The sequence below is a fragment of the Miniopterus schreibersii genome (genome assembly GCF_964146895.1).
Source record: "Miniopterus schreibersii genome assembly, chromosome: 11".
NCBI lineage: Eukaryota > Metazoa > Chordata > Mammalia > Chiroptera > Miniopteridae > Miniopterus > Miniopterus schreibersii.
The window spans coordinates 2,474,334-2,493,967 of NC_138111.1; the positions used below are offsets into that span (position 1 = coordinate 2,474,334).

General features: G+C 57.4%; 1 protein-coding gene across 1 annotated transcript; it reads left to right on the forward strand.

Annotated features, from left to right (window-relative positions):
* Positions 1-2,041: 2,041 nt before the first annotated feature.
* PRDM12 (PR/SET domain 12) lies at positions 2,042-15,185 on the forward strand (the record flags this gene model as incomplete). Its single annotated transcript, XM_081152044.1, has 5 exons — positions 2,042-2,264; positions 4,012-4,202; positions 5,175-5,330; positions 13,335-13,446; positions 14,782-15,185. 5 exons carry the CDS (start codon positions 2,042-2,044, stop codon positions 15,183-15,185), a joined length of 1,086 nt encoding a protein of 361 aa, XP_081008170.1.
* Positions 15,186-19,634: the final 4,449 nt, after the last annotated feature.

A 19,634-nucleotide genomic window follows, 5' to 3' on the forward strand; every position in this document is an offset into this window, starting at 1 on the left:
TCCTCCTCACCAAGTCTTCGTAGAAGCAGGGTCCCCAGTGTCGGTGTGGCTCCTGTGCCGGGACCCTGCCTGCCCCTCGGCTCAGGCCAGAGCCAGTGTGACAGCTGGAGGCCTCTGGAAGGGACCCTAATCCGCGGGCTGCGCGCTCTCCTCCGCTGCGCTGCCCTCTGCTGGCCTAGGCCCGAAGGTCATGCCTTCTGCCCGCTGCAACCTCTCCAGGGTTCAGCCAGGAGGCCGCCGGGGACCCTGGGTCTGAAAAGCCGGGGGTTGCCCAAGTCCTTAATCTGCTACCGGATGGGGACCCTGGGATGGTGGAGATCACTGGCCAGAACCCAGCATGCAGAGGCCAGGAATCCAGGGCTGCCAGGTGTGAGGCTGTTTAGCAAAGGCCGGACCTCCTTGGTGGAAGGGGATCTTTGCCAAGGGTCCTGAGGCCGACTCCTGGTAGAAAGGCTAGGAGCCTCTCCACCCAAGTTTCCACCCTGTGGAGGCCTGGAGAGTCGGCTTCCTCGAGCTAACGCGGTTCTGTTAATGGAAACTGAAATAACGGGTGGGGAAAACCTACTGAGGAGTTCTGCAGGTGGAGGAAGTGTCCCCAAGTCTCCCTCCCTTGTCTGGCGCTGGAATTGGGGACCTGCGACTAATCCCAGGAGTCAGCAATGCCTGCAGGAAGCTGTGTCCTTCCCGCTGAGGCTGTGGGCTCAGCAGCTCCGGGTCTGCGGAGAAAGACCAAGAGAGAGACGGCGCTGGCACTCCCTCCCTGCCTTGGAGCCTCCTAGCAGAAAACCTCCTGGCAGGATGGGGAGCAGAGGAGTCGGGAGGAAAGGGGAGAAGGTGGAGGCTGGAAGAGAAAGGGGTAGAAGGCGAGAAGGAAGGAGTGGGGGATGCAGCGCTTTCCCGGGTCGCACCTGAGCAAAGGAGCGGGGAGGCCTGACTCAGTGTCGGTAGCTCGGGGGCACGACTGCTGCCGCTCAGTACAGGGAGGACCCCTCTCCGTCTCCCCCGCATCCGGCAGGAAAGCCTTTTCCGAGCAGCCGGGGGCTAGTGTGGATCTCCGTCTGCCCTTCCCGACCTAACCCTCCCGGGGCCAGGAGCCCATTGGCGACCCGACGGCCACCACAACCCCACCAAGCGGCCCTGTCCGCCCGGGACGACTTCGCACCGCCTGCGCGGCGAGCGGGGGACTGCAGCACCCGTTTGACGCGAAGCGCCGGCGGCGGCAGCTCCGTCTGCGCAGCGGAATCAGCACGGACCGCGCTGGGCCTGCGGTTCCCGGGCGACTGCCGCGGTCCCGGGCGTGCAGCCCCGGAGAGCCCTGGGTCGGGCCAAGGAGCTTGGGACCCGTCCGGCCGGGCCCGGCGCAGATCTGGCCTGGACAGTGGGCGAGCACGGGGCCTGCGCCCGAGGCCAGCGTCCCCTCGCGCCCGGTCCAGTCCCGGGGTCCGAGCGAGCCTCGCCGAGCCCCCTCCCCAGCTCCGTCCCCTCCTCGCCCGGAGGCGGGCCGAGCCTCCCTCCCAGCCGGGCTTCCCGAGGGGAGGGGGGGAAGGGCCGGGAGGGGCGGGAGGAGCGGCGGGGGGCTGTGGCGGCTGAGGCTCCTCGAGCCAGGCAGGGTACGAGTCTGTCCGACGTCAGGGCGTCATTAATAACCAATTAGGAGGGTCACTGAGGCTCCTATAAAGGCGCGGAGATTTCGCCAAGGCGAAGACCGCCCCGGCCGGTGTGCGGGAGGCCAGCGCACGTCCGAGCCCCTCGCCGCTGCCGTTCCTCTGCAGCCACCCGCCCGCCCCCGCCCCCGCCTCCCCCCGCCTGCCGCCCTCCGCGCCTCCTCGGCCGCCCCCACTGCTCGCTCCACCGCTTCCTCTCCGCCTCGCTCCCCTCGCTCACTTTCCCCAGCACCCCCGTCTCCCTCCTGCACCTCGGCCTCGCCCTGCTCCCTTCCCTCCCGCCGGCCTCTCGCTCCTCGCTCCCCTCTCGCCCCCGACCCACCCCCGGGTCTGCTCGCCGTCCGTCCCGGCGCGGCGCGGCGCGCCCCGGGCTGCCCATGATGGGCTCCGTGCTCCCGGCCGAGGCCCTGGTGCTCAAGTCAGGGCTGAAAGCTCCGGGGCTGGCGCTGGCCGAGGTCATCACCTCCGACATCCTGCACAGCTTCCTGTACGGCCGCTGGCGCAACGTGCTGGGCGAACAGCTCTTCGAGGACAAGAGCCACCACGCCAGCCCCAAGACAGCCTTCACCGCCGAGGTCCTGGCCCAGTCCTTCTCCGGCGGTGAGTCGCGCCGTCGAGGCCGGTCGCGTCCCCTCCTCCGGGCCGCCCTCGATTCCCCGCCGGCGACGCTCCGGCTGCCGCAGAGACGCGAGGCTCTGAAGCTGCTGGCGCCGCCCTGGGCGTTCCCGGGGCCCCGCGTGCCTCAGTTTCCCATAAGACGACTCGGGGCGCGAACCGCTGAGGCCGGCGGGGCGGAGGCCAGCTCCCCACCCGGGGCTCCGAGAAGGCCCGCGCCCCGCCGCCCGCCCTCGCCCCTTTGAGCTGGCGGGTTCCTGGCATTTAAAGCCTTACTAGGCGTGTAATAGCAGTTGACTCAGAAAGAAGGGGTTTTAAATTCATTTAGTTAACTTGGGCTTGACCCGCGAAAGTTCCCACTTAAACCGAGAACTTTAAAAGGCAGCGGGGGCTGGAGAGGGGGCGGAGGGCGGACAGGCGGGGAGAGAGAGCCGCGGAGAGGGCGAGGGAGAGAAAGAGCGAGAGGAGTTTCTTTTCTTAAGATGTCTCAAGTTCTTATTCGTCGTTCATCAACCCGCAAACAATATCCCCCCCGCGCCGGCATCTCTGCCGTCGCCCTCTCTTCCCCCTGTACGATTTCTGTTCCTCCTTAATTTACCGTGCAGACTAATTCCACTTCCATTCACGCTATGTCAACCATCTAATCCCCGCTTTTTGTAAGGGGAATTCCTCGGCCCCTTTTAAACAAGTCCCCTCCGCATTGAGCTACAATTTACTGCTACAGCATTCTTCCAGGGCTAATGAATTTAGAATTAGCAATTTCTTTCGAATGGAGCCGAATGAATGCAATCACTTTAACAGCGTGACAAATTGCCGGCTGCGCCGCAACGGACACCGTTTAACCCCCCCTTTCAGCCGGCCAGCTCGCCGGGTATTTTCCCAGGTAGCTTAGAGGGGAACCTTGTAAGACATGAAGGCCGCCCCTGTGCGTCTCGCCGCTCCCACACCCGCTGCCAGGCCCAGCAAGGGGACCCCGGGGGATTGCGGGCGCCCCAGCTCTTCCAGGCCCAGAGAGGCGACTTCAGGGCTCATCTGTGTGGGTTAGGGAGCCGCCCTTCCTGGCATCCCGGGTCCTAGGTGCATGGAGGGACACAGGCGCGGCCCAGGGTCACACAGAGAGCGCAGAATCCCTCGTTTCTTTTGAGCCCTCTTGGCTTCGCAGTCCAAGGCCTGTTCCCAGCACTGCCAGCCCATCCCGGGAATGGGGCCTCCCGCACCCCGAAAGGAGTCAGAGTCCCTGACCGCACCTAGGCGCCTCCGACAGTGCCCTGTGCTCCACGCAGATGCGCAGTGAGCTCAATCCAAGTGGCCGGCGGAAGAACCCAAACCTGGACTGGGCAGTCTCAGCTTGGCCATCACGTCCTCATGGGAGCTGGCCTCAGTTTACCCATTTGTAAAACCACTCACTGTGGTTGGTTCAGTCGTTCTTAAAACTTTTCCGGGGTGAGGTCAGGGGAAATTGTGGGTCCTTTGAGAATTCGTGGAGAGACCAAAAAAATAAAAATAAAAATCTAGAAATAAGCCTCAAAGCACCGCTTTCAAGACACTGAGGGTTCCTGGGTTGCAAACAGAGGGCACGTGGTCGCTGAGCCTCCACAGCCCCCTTTCCCCAGCCAGGGCACTCAGGGGCATCACCCAGGAGGTTTTGGAGTTGCTCAGTGGGCAGGGCCAGTGGCTCCTCAGGCACTGACCCTGCCCCCCTGCCCCCCTGCCCCCTCCCCTCTGGCTGCAGAGGTGCAGAAGCTGTCCAGCCTGGTGCTCCCAGCAGAGGTGATCATCGCGCAGAGCTCCATCCCGGGTGAGGGCCTTGGTATCTTCTCCAAAACGTGGATCAAGGCGGGCACCGAGATGGGCCCCTTCACAGGCCGCGTCATTGCCCCAGAGCACGTGGACATCTGCAAGAACAACAACCTCATGTGGGAGGTAGGCCCTGGCTGGGAGAGGGCGTGGTGGGACCTCCGGCTGCCCTGCAGCTGCTCCTGTCCTTGCTGGGAGCTGTGGCCATTCCCATTGGGACCCTGCCGCTCAAGGCGGAACCCTATGCACCTGGATCCCCCCAACCCGCCCCAGTAGCTTCCAGGTCCCCAAAGGCTTCATTCAGGAAAATCTGACCCTCTTTGCTCTGGTCAGCTCTAGGGAGCAGGACTGTTGTTGGCTCACTTCACAGAGGGGGCACTCTGAGACCCAGAGAGTCCATATGGCTCCCAGGCCTTGCCACTTGCATTTCTCCTTCATCCAGAAGCTGTATGGAAAGTGACAAATACTGCACCTTGTCATAGGAGCAGGAGGAAGGAAACGGAGTGGCCCAGAGGCCTCTCCTAACCTCACCTCCTCCCTCCCCTGGAGGCCCAAGCCAGTGGTTACTTTCTCTACTTGTTGCTGGGCTAGGAAGTTAGGATCCAGGTTGACCTCTGAATATCCTTGGCAGCTCCCACAAAGGGGCTCAGGTGGGGCCAGGTGCCACAGTGAGCTAACCTGACCTCTCCAGGCTCCTGTGTACCTTCTGTGGTTGTGGCTAGTGCCCTCCACTGCTCTGGGGAGCACCTCTCCATCCCTGGAGAACCAACTGGATGCTGCTTTGTTCTATTGGTGATCCCTTGGAGACCCTTTTTTTCCTGGGGATGGAGAGGACATGGCATTTGGAAGGAGCCTGTGGGACCCAAGAGACTGAATCCCTGTTGGTCACTTCTGGCTAGCTGGCCTCAGGCAAGTCACTGTACCACTCTGAGCCTCTCTTTCCTCAGCTAGAAAACTGAGATGGTAAGAGCTATGTCCACTTCCTGGGGCTGTAGTGAGGATGGAGAGAGAGTGTGTGGATGTGCCTAGCATGGGGCCTGGGCCTGGCACACCCAACACAGCCCTGCCTCACCTGGTCCCTGATTCACCTGTGTGCAGGTGTTCAATGAGGATGGCACAGTGCGCTACTTTATCGATGCCAGCCAGGAGGACCACCGAAGCTGGATGACCTACATCAAGTGTGCACGTAATGAGCAGGAGCAGAACCTGGAGGTGGTCCAGATTGGCACCAGCATCTTCTACAAGGCCATCGAGGTGAGTGTGTGCTGTGTGTAGGGAGCAGTGGAGCAGCTGGGTGGAGATGTGGGGCAGCTGTGTTTGAGGTCTGTCGCGGATGGAGGGGCACTGACACCAGCCCAGCCGGCCCTGCCCAGGCTGTAGGGCTGAGGCACACGCATCACGGTCTTCAGGAGCCTGACCTCCAGGCAGTCTTTCTGCTGTAGATCAGAAGAGATGAGACTTTTGACATGATACCATTGTGAATGTCATGAGCACCTCAACAGGGAGACCCCTGGGTATCTGCTGAGGGGTTCCTGGGATTCAGAAGCCACAGAGATCCGGAGAGCAAGACACAGGCAGGCAGCCCAGGGAAAGCGTCTGAGTGGGGGAGGCGGCTGTGCCTGCACCGTTTGAGCTGCGCGTTGTCCCTCATTCTGCATGAGTGGGACACCGATGACGTGCATCATGCCTAGTCTCAGCCGTCACATACTGAGCGCTCTGGTGCCAGGCTTCTCCTCGGTGCCATATGTGCAATGTCCTATTCAGTCCTCATGGGTTTAACCCACAAGGGTGGTTTCTATGATCGCTGCAGTTTACCAACAAGGAAACTGGGTCTCAGTTGGTGGCAGGCAGACTCAGGAGCTCTCACAGGGCATCAGGGACAGCGTTGACACTAATGCCTGTGCTCGGCAAAGCTTCTCAGAGGAGAGAGGAAGGGAGAGATAGCAGACAGATAAAGATCACTTCCCGTGGGCCAGTGGAGGGGAGCTGAGGCAGGCCCAGGGCATGAGAAGGTTCAGGAAGGCGGGAGAAGGAGGTGGTAGGGCAGAGGCAGACAAGCTGCCGGGCAAGCTGCCTGGCCTTCTCGGGGGTGGGGCCATTTCCCCCACGCTTGTCCGGGCTGCCTGCTTGCAGGTGGGGAGAGGCACAGTGCTCCTTGGGGTGGGCTGGGCTTGGTTGAGTTTTTTGGGTGGTCTGAAAGAGCCTCTCCAGAGTCAGAGAATGGCTTCTTGTTGGTCCACGCTCCATTTTCTCCTTGGGACTCAGAGCCCCAAGTCCTTCTAAGGCCTGAGGGGCTTTGGGGCCTAACAGCTTCTGGAATTGAGGCCCGGTTGTTCCTAATAACGAGGCTCCAGGAATCTCCTACCGGTGACCTCAGAGCAGTGTTTGCCTGGTGTGGCAGGGGAGTGGGTCCCAGCTGAGGTGTGGGGCGGGGGACCCTGGGAGGGCCAGGAAGTGAAGGATAAGGAAAGGTGAGCTTTCCTACAGAGACCGGGGTTCAAGTGAGGTGGGTCGGTGTAAGGTAGTGTGATGAGGACTGAAGGTGGCCCAGGCCCAGGCCAGAGGTTATTCCTGTGACCATCCAGCTGGGCTGGCACCCTGTGAGAGCAAGGGTTCCCCACCAGACATCCTAGAATCGGCCGCAGGTGTAGTTGAACCCCACTTCTAATAGAGAGCATCCTCCCAGATCCTCACCCCTCTCACCCTCACACACACCCCCTCACATGTGTACCCTGCTACCCAGCCATCCTGATACAGATGAGCCAGGGAACACACACTCACGCCATTCCTCCTTCCCACGCAGACACACGCACACGCACGGAGGAAATAGACTAGGAATGCCTGCGTGATTTTGGCAGAAGGGTTTCTGACTTGGGAAGACGTGGGGCTGAGTCTGTCTCACTGTGCATCGTCTCTCATCCCGCTGAACAGAGCCAGGAAGCGTTAATAGACACTTATACAGAAATTCTGAGTTAGAGGACAAGGCAGCTGAAGACTATCTCCAAGGAGGGACCTGGGTTTATGAGATTTTTTAAAAGTCACCTACATTTGATCAGGAATTTAAGCTGGTAAATGAAGATCAGGAACAAATCCTATCACGTATGATATTGATGGCTGGAGAGCACCAATCTGGCCATGAATGCTCTAGCTTTGGAGAGTTAGCCCGTCTACGAAGAAGGGACTGCTTAAGGGAGGGGCAAGGAAACACAGAATATCACCCGTTTTATTTTATCTTTATTTTTTTATTGTTTCTTAGAGAGAAAGGGGGGGAGAGAAACATCGGCTTGTTGCTCCACTTATTGATGCATCGTTGGCTGATTCTTGTACGTTCCCTGACCGGGGATCTAACCCACAACCTTGGCGTACGGGACAATACTCCAGCTGAGCAACCTATTTTATTTTTACTAAGAGAAGTTGGGCACATTTTTCTGTAGTGACACTTTTCTCAGATTGTGTTGCAATGTCAGATTCCACCTGCCAGACTGTGTTCCGGGCCTGTGTGACCGTCGTGCGGCAGGTCCTCGGCCGGAGCTCACCCAGCTCGTCTAGGCTCCACCAGAAGAAACTGCTGCACCCAGGCACTCCCAGGTGCTGCCCTTCCCGTGCCTGTGAGAGTCAGCCAGGGAGAGGGGCCTCCGCGCGATCGGTTTTCTTAATCTTTCTGTCACTCAGAACTATTTATATTTCATAACAGTAACCCATTACTTGCCCCCAAAATGGGAAGGAAGATCTTTATTCAATAAGCGGAATATGCTACTGCTGCTCCAAAATTTTCCACAAATAGAAAACTCCAGCCCTCCAAACAGAGACGAGGTGGGGGGGTCTCCGGGCCAGCAGTCGATGGAGAATGCGCAGGCCTGTTTTGCATCTGGCTTTATCTATCTGCCGGCGTGTTATTCCTGGGGCACCCTCCTTGCTCATTTCAACCAGGAAGAATTTACTATAACCTCAGGTGCCTAAAGTGACACTTCCAGAAAGTTCCCAGCCCATAGCAAGTGGGAGCTAAAGGTTGAATGAGTAGTTCTATCTGCAGGTGAAGAGGGCTGAGTTGAAAGGGGAACATGTGGACCCAGTTCTCCCAGGCAAACAAAACCGCACCCCCGCAAGCAAGAGCTTTGACTCCCAAAACTCAGCACAAGGAAAGGACGGAAGAGTAAGTTACAAAAGTTTCTTTGGATTTGGGAACTGGGAAGAAAATGCCCAGTGTTTCCCTTCCCTGTTTTTTTGGCAAATTACTGTGCCCTGAAATGTGGGCTTTTTCTTTTTGCTACTTTTCATTTCAGGCAGTCGAGCTTTATTTTTCCCGGAGCCCCATCTCCTTTTGTTGGCCCTATGACGACAGCACTGTTTCCTTTGGTCTTGTTGATCAGTGGGTGCAGTGAAGGAGCTCTGACTAATAACAACACTCCCACCCGGGTGAGCCTTCGCCACGTGCCGGCACCTTGCTAAGGCTTAGCAGCTTCTTAGAAATGGAGCCCTCTCGGCCCTGTAAGGTGCTCTCCTTCACTATCCCCACTTCAACAATGCTGAAACTAGGGTCCAGGGAAATCTCAGGAGGTTGCCAATCTGTGATTTGAATCCAGGCCTGTCTGACCCCAGAACAGAGCCTTAGGTCACCGTGCTGTGGGGCCTCCCTGGCCAATATCTGTTTGCTGGAACTCTATTAATTGGTGTGTCGGGACATCTGTGGTACAATGGAAATTGATGTTCGTCCAGATGACACTGAGATCCTTCTAGACTAGGGCTTCTGTGCCGCCAGGGGAAGGGGAGGGCAGCAGAGCCTCCTGGGAGCGTGTTCAGTAGTGTGGCATGAATTTGTATTAGGAAAACAAGCCCCAAACCCCGTAATTTCAATTTATAACAAAAATTCTGAAATGTAAATGGGGCAGGACAAAATTTGTGGGCTGATAGGGAAGGGTGAGAGGCGTGAGTTGAGAGTGTGTGTAATTTGTCAATAAAAGACTCAGGCACTGATATTCTGCCCCCAACCCCCGCCCCCAGTCTTGCTGATGTGGATTTTAGGGTATATGGGACTCAATTGCTTTGGTAATTGCTGATGTGGATTTTAGGGTATATGGGACTCAATTGCTTTGGTAATTGCTTGGTTGATTGCATGTCCCGAGCCAGTCCCTGCTCCCAGAAAAGTGAAAAAACAGCTGATTCTGGTTCTCTGAGCCCCAGTGGAGAGCCTTGGCAGGTCCAGGCTGGAGTGTTGGCCTTAAAGAAACAGCGCTAGTGAGAGGACTAGGAGGCCTGCAGGGGACTGTGGCTGGCCTTTGCTGTTAGTCAGTTGGCTGGTGGGAAACTGGGGGCCTCTGGACAATAGTACCAGGATCTCAGGGAAGAGGCTGCCTGTTCTCCCCTGGTCTCCTGGTCTTGATCTCCGGTTGTTGCATTAGGGGTGCCTGGGAGCAGGCAGAGACCAGATGTCCAGGCCAGGGGCCGCCGCTGGCTTCCCAGGGCTTTGAAGGGCTGAGAGAGACTCAGTTCCCAGAGTCTGTGCAGGCGAGGCTGCCTTGCCTGGCGGGACTTCAAGAGCTGGTGGCTTCTTACTGTCTGGGGATATGTGTCATTCTCAATTCCAGTAGGTTCTTCTTAATAGATTCTTTCTCTTTAAAAAAATTTTTTTTGTGTATAAAAATAGTATGAGAGCGGCTTATTATAATATATATATTTAAATATGTCTTTATTGTTTTCAGAGAGAGGAAGGGAGAGGGAGAGAGAAACATCAGTGATGAGACTCATTGATCGGCTGCCTCCTGCAGGCCCCCCACTGGGGATCAAGCCTGCAACCCAGGCATGTGCCCTGACGGTACTCAAACCTCAATCTCCTGGGTCATATGCTCAACTGCTGAGCCACACCAGCCAGACTAATTATTATATTTTTAATCAAATGCATCATGTAGAAAATGGAAGTCACTCTGCCCCATCATCTGCTCCCCATGAAATTAAACAGCATTTGTTCATTGTCTCAAAATGCCATCGTGATTGGGCATCCAGAGTGGGAGACAGACCTACTTTTCATTATATACCCTTTTATGTGTTTACACATTTTTGTCTGTGGGTCCACATCACCGTTTTAATTTTATAATTAGTTTTAGTAAAATTACTTCAGTACATTTAGAAAATTGATTTTGGAGAAAGAGGAACGGGGGAGAGAAACATCGATGTGAGAGAGAAAGATGGATCAGCTGCCTCCCGTATGGTGCATGGGATGCTCCAACCGAGCCACACTGGCCAGGGCTAATCTTAGTACGTTTAAAAAATGTTAGTAAGTAAATGACTCACCGGTGTATTGAAACAGTCAATATTGAAGCTTTTTTGCACCATAATATTCAAATTTTGTGCAGTCTTGGAGTTGGTGGTACCTCATTCATCACCACCATTTTTGTTGTTATATTTAATAATAATTGTTATTGTCAACTAAAATGAAAAGGCCAGCCCTGGCCCGTGCGGCTTGATTGCAGGTTCCATCCCCATCCCTGACCCTGGCACCTGCGGGAGGCAACCAACTGATGTACTGATGTGTCTCTCCCACATCAGTGGTTCTCTCTCTCCCCCCTCCTCCCCTCCCTTCCACTCTCTCTAAAAAGCAATGGAAAAAATATCCTCGGGTGAGGGTTAACAAAAAATAAAAAATAAATTTAAAAAATTAAAAGACCAGTGTTGACTTAGGTATTTGATTTCCAAACTTCGAGTGTGGAGGTGGAGATGCGGCTCAGGGTGACATCAGCAGGGGAGGGGGGCTGGCTGAGCCTCCCATCCTGGTCTGTGCTCTGCGGGTGGGAAGTGGCACCATAGCCGGGGCTGGTGTCTTTGGGGCCTGCAGTGAAGGCAAAGCCACGGGTCAGGGCTTTACTGGTGCCAGGACGCCAGCCAGCGGCCCAGCGCCACCCTGCCTGCTCTGCCGGGATGACTGCAGGACTTTGATGCGCCAGAGACTGCTGCCAGCTTCTCTGAGAGGCTGGCAAGCTCTGGAGGGGGGCATCATAACAAGCTCTCCCGTGTATTGATCGTGTAAAGAGCTTTGTATGCCTGGCTCCACTGAACCCTGACAAGCACCCGGTGAGGCCAGAGCAGTGGTGCTGCCCTGCTTTATGGCTGAGGAAACTGAGGCCCAGAGACTTGCCCAGGGTCACATGCTAGCAGGTGGGGGGCCCGAGTAGACCCCAGCATAGCCTGAGCTGGAACCCTCTGCATGCTGTCTCCTGAAGGAAGGGGCTCGTTCAGACTGTCTGCGGTGGAGCTGGTTGTGTTAGAAAAACCACGGTGGATAAATGTTGGGTTTTGTCTAAGAATTGAAGCCAGGGGTTGGGACAATGTTGGAGGTGACTTACAATCAGAGCCTTAAAGTTGGGGGATCCCAGAGACCCTCAGCCCCCTCATTTGAGGCAAAGTGACTTACGAGAGGTCACCCAGGACCTGGTGACAGGCCCCATTTGTACTGTCTCATGGCAAGTGGCATCCTTCACTATGAGCTTATTTGAAATATTTTAGTTCCAGCCTCCTCTTCTCTGAGGGGCTCATAAAGCCTCTGTCTTCACCGCCCGTTTTCCAGCAGGGCCTCCAGCTCTGACCCGCTGGCCTCTGGGGAATGGCCATGACTATGAATGACCAGAGAGGCCACCGGCACTTTCGCTGTGGTGCCTGCTTCCTTTGAGGCAGCACCTCTTTTTCCTTGGGTTCACACTGCACTTGGTTCTTCCATAGCCCTGTCGTCTGAGCTGGCGTGGCCCCCTCTGCCTGTTCTCACTCCTCACTTACCCTGAGGCTCGTGATGTGCTTGGGCCCTGCAGCCGGTCGAGAAGGGGCACTGTGACCCCTGGCTGAGTCCTAGGAGGGCTCCGTCACCTGGGCTCCTCGCACAGTCCTTCTCCCACCCATCTCTCTTTGTGTCCCTCGGCTCCCAGGGAGCAGAGCTGGGTGTGACTGTCTGAGAGTCTTCCCAGCTCTGCCTAAAGGAAGGTGTGCAGGTTCTCAGTATGGTGGGCCAGAACCACATGGAAGGGGTGGGCCTTCGCCATGACCACAGAGACCAAGGGAGGGCCCTGCACTGCTGTCAGACTCCCCAAGTGGAATCCATCTGATGCTTTGTGCTTCCCTAAAACAGGGCCCACCAGGAAAATAAACCAGCTGTTGCCTAGGGCTGTCCATCTTTCTCTGGACAGATCAGAATGACCCCCTGGGGGGGTGCCAAAGCCGGCTCTTCTGGAGGACTCAGGAGGGTGATGGGCTGTCCCTCTCTCATCTGCTCTAGCTGGCTGGGGCCTGAGGGTTCCCGGCTTGGCAGGGGTAACTGGTGGGTCCCTTGAGATGTCTCGGAGTGTGATGTTTATGGTCAGCCCCACTCAGGAGTGGCCTTCCACAGCTCCTGGGATTGTCACTGCAAATCCCCCCTCCTGATGACCATTTCCCTGGGGCAGGTCTTCCCCTGGGAGCAGCGGAGCCCTGTCACCATCTGTGCAGGTCTATGTCACAGACCTGGGAACTCGCACAGTGGATTTTAGTAAGGCTGAGCGGCCAGGTATTTGCTCAGGTGGAGGTGTTCATCCACCCGAGAGCTTCTCTGTAGTGGCTGTCGGGGCCATAAGAGGGTGGTAGTCTCCTTTGAGCGAGCCAGGGAGCTAGGCCTGGGAATTCCTGTTGACCAAGGATGGAGTATATTCTTCAGAGTTCAGTTTGATCCGAGGAGGGATGGACATAACCTTAACCCCTTCCATTCTCACAGCACTCACATTTACAAAGCCCTGCAGAGCCCTGTGATGGAGGGAAGGGCCATTATCAGGCGAGGTGTAACCAAGTACAATAGGGCACCCCGCACCCCACGCTCCTTGGGACCATCCAGCTCAGCCCTGCAGACTCCAGGCCTGGCTGACTCTGGTTCCGCTTAGTAAGAAATGAAAAGTTTCCTAACTTTTGGTCCTCTGTTCCTTCTGCTTGCTGTGAGCTTCCATCTGTTGCCATCAGCCTGGGAGCGCCTGCGTGGCTGGGAGGCCACTCTGATCCCAGCAGATGGCAAGAAACCTGGGCAGGGAGAGGGGAGCAGAGCATCCCAGGGTCCCCGTGTTTGTGCACCTTGCTGGAGATGGCTTGGGAAACCTGACCCGAGTGGCTTTCTTGGGGCTGAGACTGGAGCCACATCTCCATGGCAGGTGCCAGGGTAGCTGCCGCCTACCTGTGAGGGGATGTGCAGAGCTCTGCCCCAGCCCCCCGCCCCACACTGGCTGCCTCCCTGACCTCCTCCTGCCTCCTCCATAGATGATCCCCCCTGACCAGGAGCTGCTGGTGTGGTACGGGAACTCGCACAACACCTTCCTGGGGATCCCCGGCGTACCTGGGCTGGAGGAGGAGCAGAAGAAGAACAAGCATGGTAGGTGTTCTCCACAAGGCCCGTGACCAGGGCCCCACGGAGCCGTGCGTGTGGTGAGGAGGCTCCTGGCTCAGCCTCCAGCACCATTCAGCGCATGGGACCTGCTGGTTCAAGGAGGCTGCTGCCTCTGGAGCCACCATCATGGTCCAGGCACGAGCGGAAGGCAGTCCTCCTGGTCTCTGGCCAGAACAGCCTGGGAGCAGGTGGTGGAGGTAGAGGTGGAGGTGGGCCACCAGAGGCAGCCTGATTGGCAGGGGGAGCACGGGGCCAGGCTGCAGGAGCCTGGGTGAAGTGCCAGCTCTGCTGTGCAGTCTCGGGAATGGCTCTGTGACTCAGTTTCCCCATCTTTAAAGGAAGGAGGTTGGGAAAGGTGATCTCTGAGCTCCCTGCCAGCCCTGACACTCTGTGCCTTTCCCCGCTCTGTGGCCGGTGCCCAGCCTGGCAGAGTAGGCGCTCAGTGTGAACTGTTGAAGGGAGGCCAGCAGGGTGCCTTTGTGTGTGAGGTGGGGGGCCGCTGTCATCCTGACAGACCATTTCCTCAAGACCTGTTTGAGCCCAGTATTGGGCTGTTTTGCAGGGTTATCCCACTCCGGGCCTCCGAGTCCTTGTGGATGTGATTCTCACTTTTAGAGGATGAACCTGAGGCTCATGAATTTATGGAGCCCTTATTCTGCAAGCAGTGTTTACAAACAGTAATTTCTGTAGTCCATAGAGCAGGTTGAGGGCGATGCTATTGCTCCCCTGGTTCAGAGGTGGAGAAGGCGAGGTGCAGTTCTCTGTCCACAGTAGGCACTCAGTAGATGTGTGTGGGGTAAGTGAAAGGAATTTTTTGAGGGGTGGGGGAGTTGTAATAGTTAGGCTTACGGAAGGCGGCTGAGGCCGGTGCTTCCTTCCCACGCGGGCCCAGGCAGGTAAGGGCTCAGCACAGAGTGGTCTTCAGTAGCCGGCAGCTTTTGGTGACGGGCTCCTGTAGTCGTGCAGAGCCCCGGGAGTTTAGGAGGCTCCCATTTTATAGATGAGAAAGTCGAGGTTTGGTGAGGCTAAGTCACTGAGTCTCACAGCGTGGTCTGGAGCCAGCTCCTGTCTGACCCTAAGCCAGGGCCCTTGCTACCTCCTCCATCCCCTGCCAGTGCTGCCCATCAGATGCCCCGGAACCAGCAGTGGACTGGAGGTGGGCGGATCCCGGAGAGGAGCGCAAGCGTGGGGGACGTGGGAGTAGGGGGGCGTGGGCCCCGGGCTTCCGAGGCGCGGTTCTAACGAGGCTGCTCTCTCTGCCCCATCTCCGCCTGCCCCTTGGACCCTGCTCACCCTCCCCTGCCCGGGCCTGGCGGCCAGAGGACTTCCACCCGGCCGACTCAGCGGCGGGCACCGCGGGCCGCATGCGCTGCGTCATCTGCCACCGGGGCTTCAACTCCCGCAGCAACCTTCGCTCGCACATGCGCATCCACACGCTGGACAAGCCTTTCGTTTGCCGCTTCTGCAACCGCCGCTTCAGCCAGTCGTCCACGCTGCGTAACCACGTGCGCCTGCACACGGGCGAGCGCCCCTACAAGTGCCAGGTGTGCCAGAGCGCCTACTCGCAGCTGGCCGGCCTGCGCGCCCACCAGAAGAGCGCGCGCCACCGGCCGCCCAGCGCCGCGCTGCAGGCGCACTCGCCCGCGCTGCCCGCGCCACACCCGCACGCGCCCGCGCTCGCCGCCGCGGCCGCCGCGCACCACCTGCCGGCCATGGTGCTGTGAGCCCCTGCCGCGTGCCGCGCCCGCGCCCCGCCCGCGCGCCCCCTCCGTGCCCCTTCCCGCGCCGGCCGCGCCGAGGCTCCTGGCCGCCCTCCCCTCGGACTGGACCTCGGGGCCGGGGTGCGCTCCAAGAGGGAGCCCCAGGCACACACATTCGACCCGTCTTTCAGATGAGGACACTGGGGGACTACGTTCCTTCCCTGGGCGCCATCCATTGGTGGCAGCTGCTCGGCCGCCGCCTCTTTGGGTGGGTGGTCCCCAGCCCGGCCTAACCGCCGAATCTCCTTCCTCCTGTCGAACCGGCTGCCAAGGCTGCCAGCCCTCGTGGGTGGCAGGAGAGGGGAATGAGTCTCCGAGGGCCCTAAGAGGGGGAAGGGACCGCTAACTCCCGGGTCGAGAGCTAGGTTGGGAATGGAGGGACGGCGACCTCCCTGTCTCTGTGTGGCCTGGCGTTCGCCCGTCTGTCTCCTCCTCCTGCCTCTTGAGACTAGTGTCCTGCAGTGTCTGGAGTCACGGACACTACCGTGGGAGCTGGGGCTGCCCGAAGAGGCCCCGACAGACCTGCAGTGCCCTGGGGAAGGGTGTCTCCTGCAAGCCCCCCCCACCCCGGCTCCCTGGGGATGGATGAGCCGCGAAAACTTTGCAGTGTTGAGAGAGTGCAGGCAAAACGGAAATCCGCTGTGGGACCCCGGCAAGGCGCTGCCGCTCTTTGGGCCTCAGTCTCCCTTTTCCTCTTGTATAAAATGAGAGAGTTGGACCGAGGCCCCCTCCCCTTCAGCCCTGACACCGTGCTTGGGAAAGGGACGTTTTCCTGCCGGTCCTCGCCACACTGCAGCAAGAGGAGGGCCAGACTGGATTGTCTGCCCGGAAAGCCCTTCCTAGCTGTGCGGGACGGTGGTGGCGGCGGTGGCGGCGGTGGCGGCGGTGGCGGGGAGGGGTCCGCCCTGCTCGCCCGAACTCTCCCTGCTCCTTCGCAAGTTTCCCCGAACTTGACCCTGGGCGCCCTCTGGTGTCATCTCTCCCACCTTGCAGTCATTTACCAGTATTTCCAGGGGGCGTTTTGTAAGATAAAGAAACTATAATGATGTTAATGAAAAGTATAAAATGTATAGAGTTTTCAAGAAACTGTGTTCTACTTCCAGAAAATGGTCACTTTAACTTTGTAAATATTTACCTAAAATGATATTTACAAAACTGTGATATATATTATTTGACTGTATATGTATAACTGTAAATACATTTGTACCTCTTGTATTCAAAAATAAAAATTACTTGGAGCATTTATCACTTAGCATCTGAATGTACCGACACTTCTGTCTACATGAAAAGGAAATATGGAAAGTGCCTGGGCGCTGGAGGGGGGAGGAGTCGTCCCATTTACCGTTGTGCCATCTGTATGGAATAATCTTTCTGTCACAACGGATTGTTAGCTCCCAAAGAGATGGCCACGGTGCAAAGCAACCAGAAATCTCCGAAGGGGCTGGGCTGACTCCTGCTTTCCAGCTGACTTGCAAATATTAGCATCATGTTTTGTGACTTCCCCAAAATTTTTACTTCCTTTTATCCCCCCCCCTTCATGGACAATTTGAAGGAATTCAAGCAGTCAGTGAGGGAGGCCAAGATGGCCACCAAGTGCCCTCTCAATGCCTAGAATTCCCAAGTACTTTGGGCATCTATTTCAGACCCTCCCTGAGGAGAACCGAAGAGCAGAGGGGTCCTCGGTGCAGGCCCAGGCCCTGGCTCCTCCCTCCTCCCTCCAGGGGAGGCATGACACGGGAATGTGAGTTCACACCTGTGCTCCAGCACATGCCAGCCAGGAGGGTGTTACTCTTTCAGGCTACTGGCCACCTCAGGCACCCCCCCCCACCCCGGCATCCTCATGTAGCCATGTGTGCACCTGCACACACACCGGTATCTACTGGAACGCACACAGGCCATCCCCTTCAGAGCTTCAGGTGTGTACCCCCAAAGATCGCCATGCTTTGGAGGATGGCAGCCTGGCAGGCGGGGGCATGGGCAGAGATGTACATTTAATGTGTTCATTTGCATGTCCCATCTGGGGTTTCCTTCCCCCGCGGCCAGTGCGGGACGTCACCCTTGCTCCTGCTCCCCCCCCATCACAAACCTTGCCCTTCCTTTGATACCTCACCGCTAGGCTTCTGATGCCTCTGGCGGCCCCGCATTACCATCCTCCCACTGCAGCCCCCACCCAGGCCTCTAGCCACAGCGCTCTGCCCTGAAGCCATTCCCTCTGGACGCAGATTAAACCCTCCTGGCCCGGCGGCCCTGCCGCTCTGACAGCCATGCTGGATTCCTAACGAAGGGCCGAGAAGGCCGCGGCCCTGGGTAAAAATCTAAACAGCTTTTTTCTGTAAGTCCCAGCTGCAGATCGCAGGAGCTCAGCCGTGTCCGGAACCCACCTGGTGGCAGCAGCGGCAATTGCAGACCAAGTGCGTCTAATGACGGGCTGCTACAGACGCTTCCCCCTGCTGGAGACACGGGGACGAGCCGACCCGAATCGTGGTGAAAATTTTGCTCTGCTCACAACCCTCTAGAGTCTAGAGGCAGGGCACACCCCCGGGGCCACACGGGGAAGCGGTGGGGACAACTAGGGGCGGAGGAGCGAGGAGGCAATGTGGACAGAGCCTTTACTACAGTTTCCACGGGAAGGAGTGGGCGAGGCAGAGCGAGCAGCTGCAGGACCGGCTAGTTTGAACAGTTTCAGTGGGCTCTGAGCCCCGGGCGCTGCGCCCAGCTCTCTAGTACCTGGCCTTGGAGTGATTAGGGACGGTGGATAGTGGCACAGAGTGTGAGACTACTGAGGATTATTCCAGACAAGGTGGTCAGGGAAGGCTTCCTGGAGGAAGTGATTTTTGGGCTGAGACCTGAGTGAGGAGAAGCAGCCAGCCACACAAGGACCTGGGGGAAGAGAACTGCATGCAGAGAGGGGTGGTGATGAGACTGACCGAGGGGCGACCAGTGCTTCCAGCTGTAGTGTGGTGAGTTGGGGAGCAGGTTAGGAGGTGAGTGACGTCAGAGATGGGCAGGGGCCAAAATGATGAGTTTGGATTTTATGCTCAGTGTAAAGCGAAGCCACCAGAAGCCTTCTCAGCAGGGAAGTGGTTTAAATTGATCCTGTGTTTAAAAGCTCCCTTTGGCTACTGTATGGAGATTCATTGGTAGGAGGAGCAGACACAGAATTAGGGGGATGAGCTAGGAGGTGACACCCAGGTGAGAGATGAGGTTGATCGTTTTGGGGGGGTGGTCTTGGAGATACACACGCGGGGAGGTAGATGGATGTGTGGGAATCCATGAACGTTAGGTCTGATCAGTCATTAAAATCACTGAGGCAGTAAAAACACACACTCCGACTTCTGGCCCCCACCACTGTAGAACCTCGGCGTCCAAGTCTGGGCTCAGAGATCTCTGTTTCTAACAAGCCCCTCTGGGATGTGACTCTGTTGCCAGGTGCTCGCTGTGCTGTCTCCGTGGTGTGAAGAGAGGACCACCAGCACGGAGTCTGGAGTCTTGGCTTCTAGTCCCAGCTGCCGGTCTGTTGTTGGACCTCAGCGACCCTAAACTACCGTCAGGGACAGCAGTGCCTACCTTCCAGATGGGCCGAGTGTGAGGACCAAGTAACACGACGTTTATACAGTACTCAGCCAAGGACCAGGCCCTCCAGAAGGGTCGGTGAGGGTGCAGGCTCCGGGGGAAAGCAGGTGCAGCTGGCAGAAACATCAACCCTGCCACCACCTGCTGTGGGCATTCTAGTCCTTTTTGGACCTTGGTTCCCCCCTTCTGTAAAAGGGTATGGGCAATAGACTGAATGTTTGTGTGCAACCCCCCTCAGATTCATATTTTGAAATCCTGACCTCCACGGTGATGGTATTAAGAGGTAGGGGCCTTTGGGAGTTGATTAGGTCATGAGGGTGGAGCCCTCATGAATTCAATTAGTGTCCTTATAAGAGACCAGAGAGCACTCCCTCACTCCCTGAGCCATGTGTGGACACAATGGAAAGACAGCCATCTGTGAACCAGACACCGGACACCGGACATCGAATCTGCCAGTGCCTAGATCCGGGACTTCCCAGCCTCCCAAACTGTGAGAAATAGATTTCTGTCGTTTATAAGCCACTCGGGCTACGGTATTGTGTTGCAGCAGCCCGGACAGACTAAACAGTAGCCATAATCCCCCTGTGACAGGCTCTGTAAATGTGAGCGCTGTGCGAATGGGAGGGGTGAAGGGTATGTCCATCCCTCTTCCGATCAAACTGAACTCTGAAGAATGAATCGCACCCTGGGCCAGCCGGGATTCCCAGGCCTGGCGCCCTGGCTGGCTCCAAGGAGGCTACCGCCCTCTTACGGCCAAGGCCGGACTCAACAGAGGGGCCCTTCTCTCCCTTTCTTGCAGTCAGGAGCTTTGTTGCTTAGGTGAAAGAAATGATGTCTTTT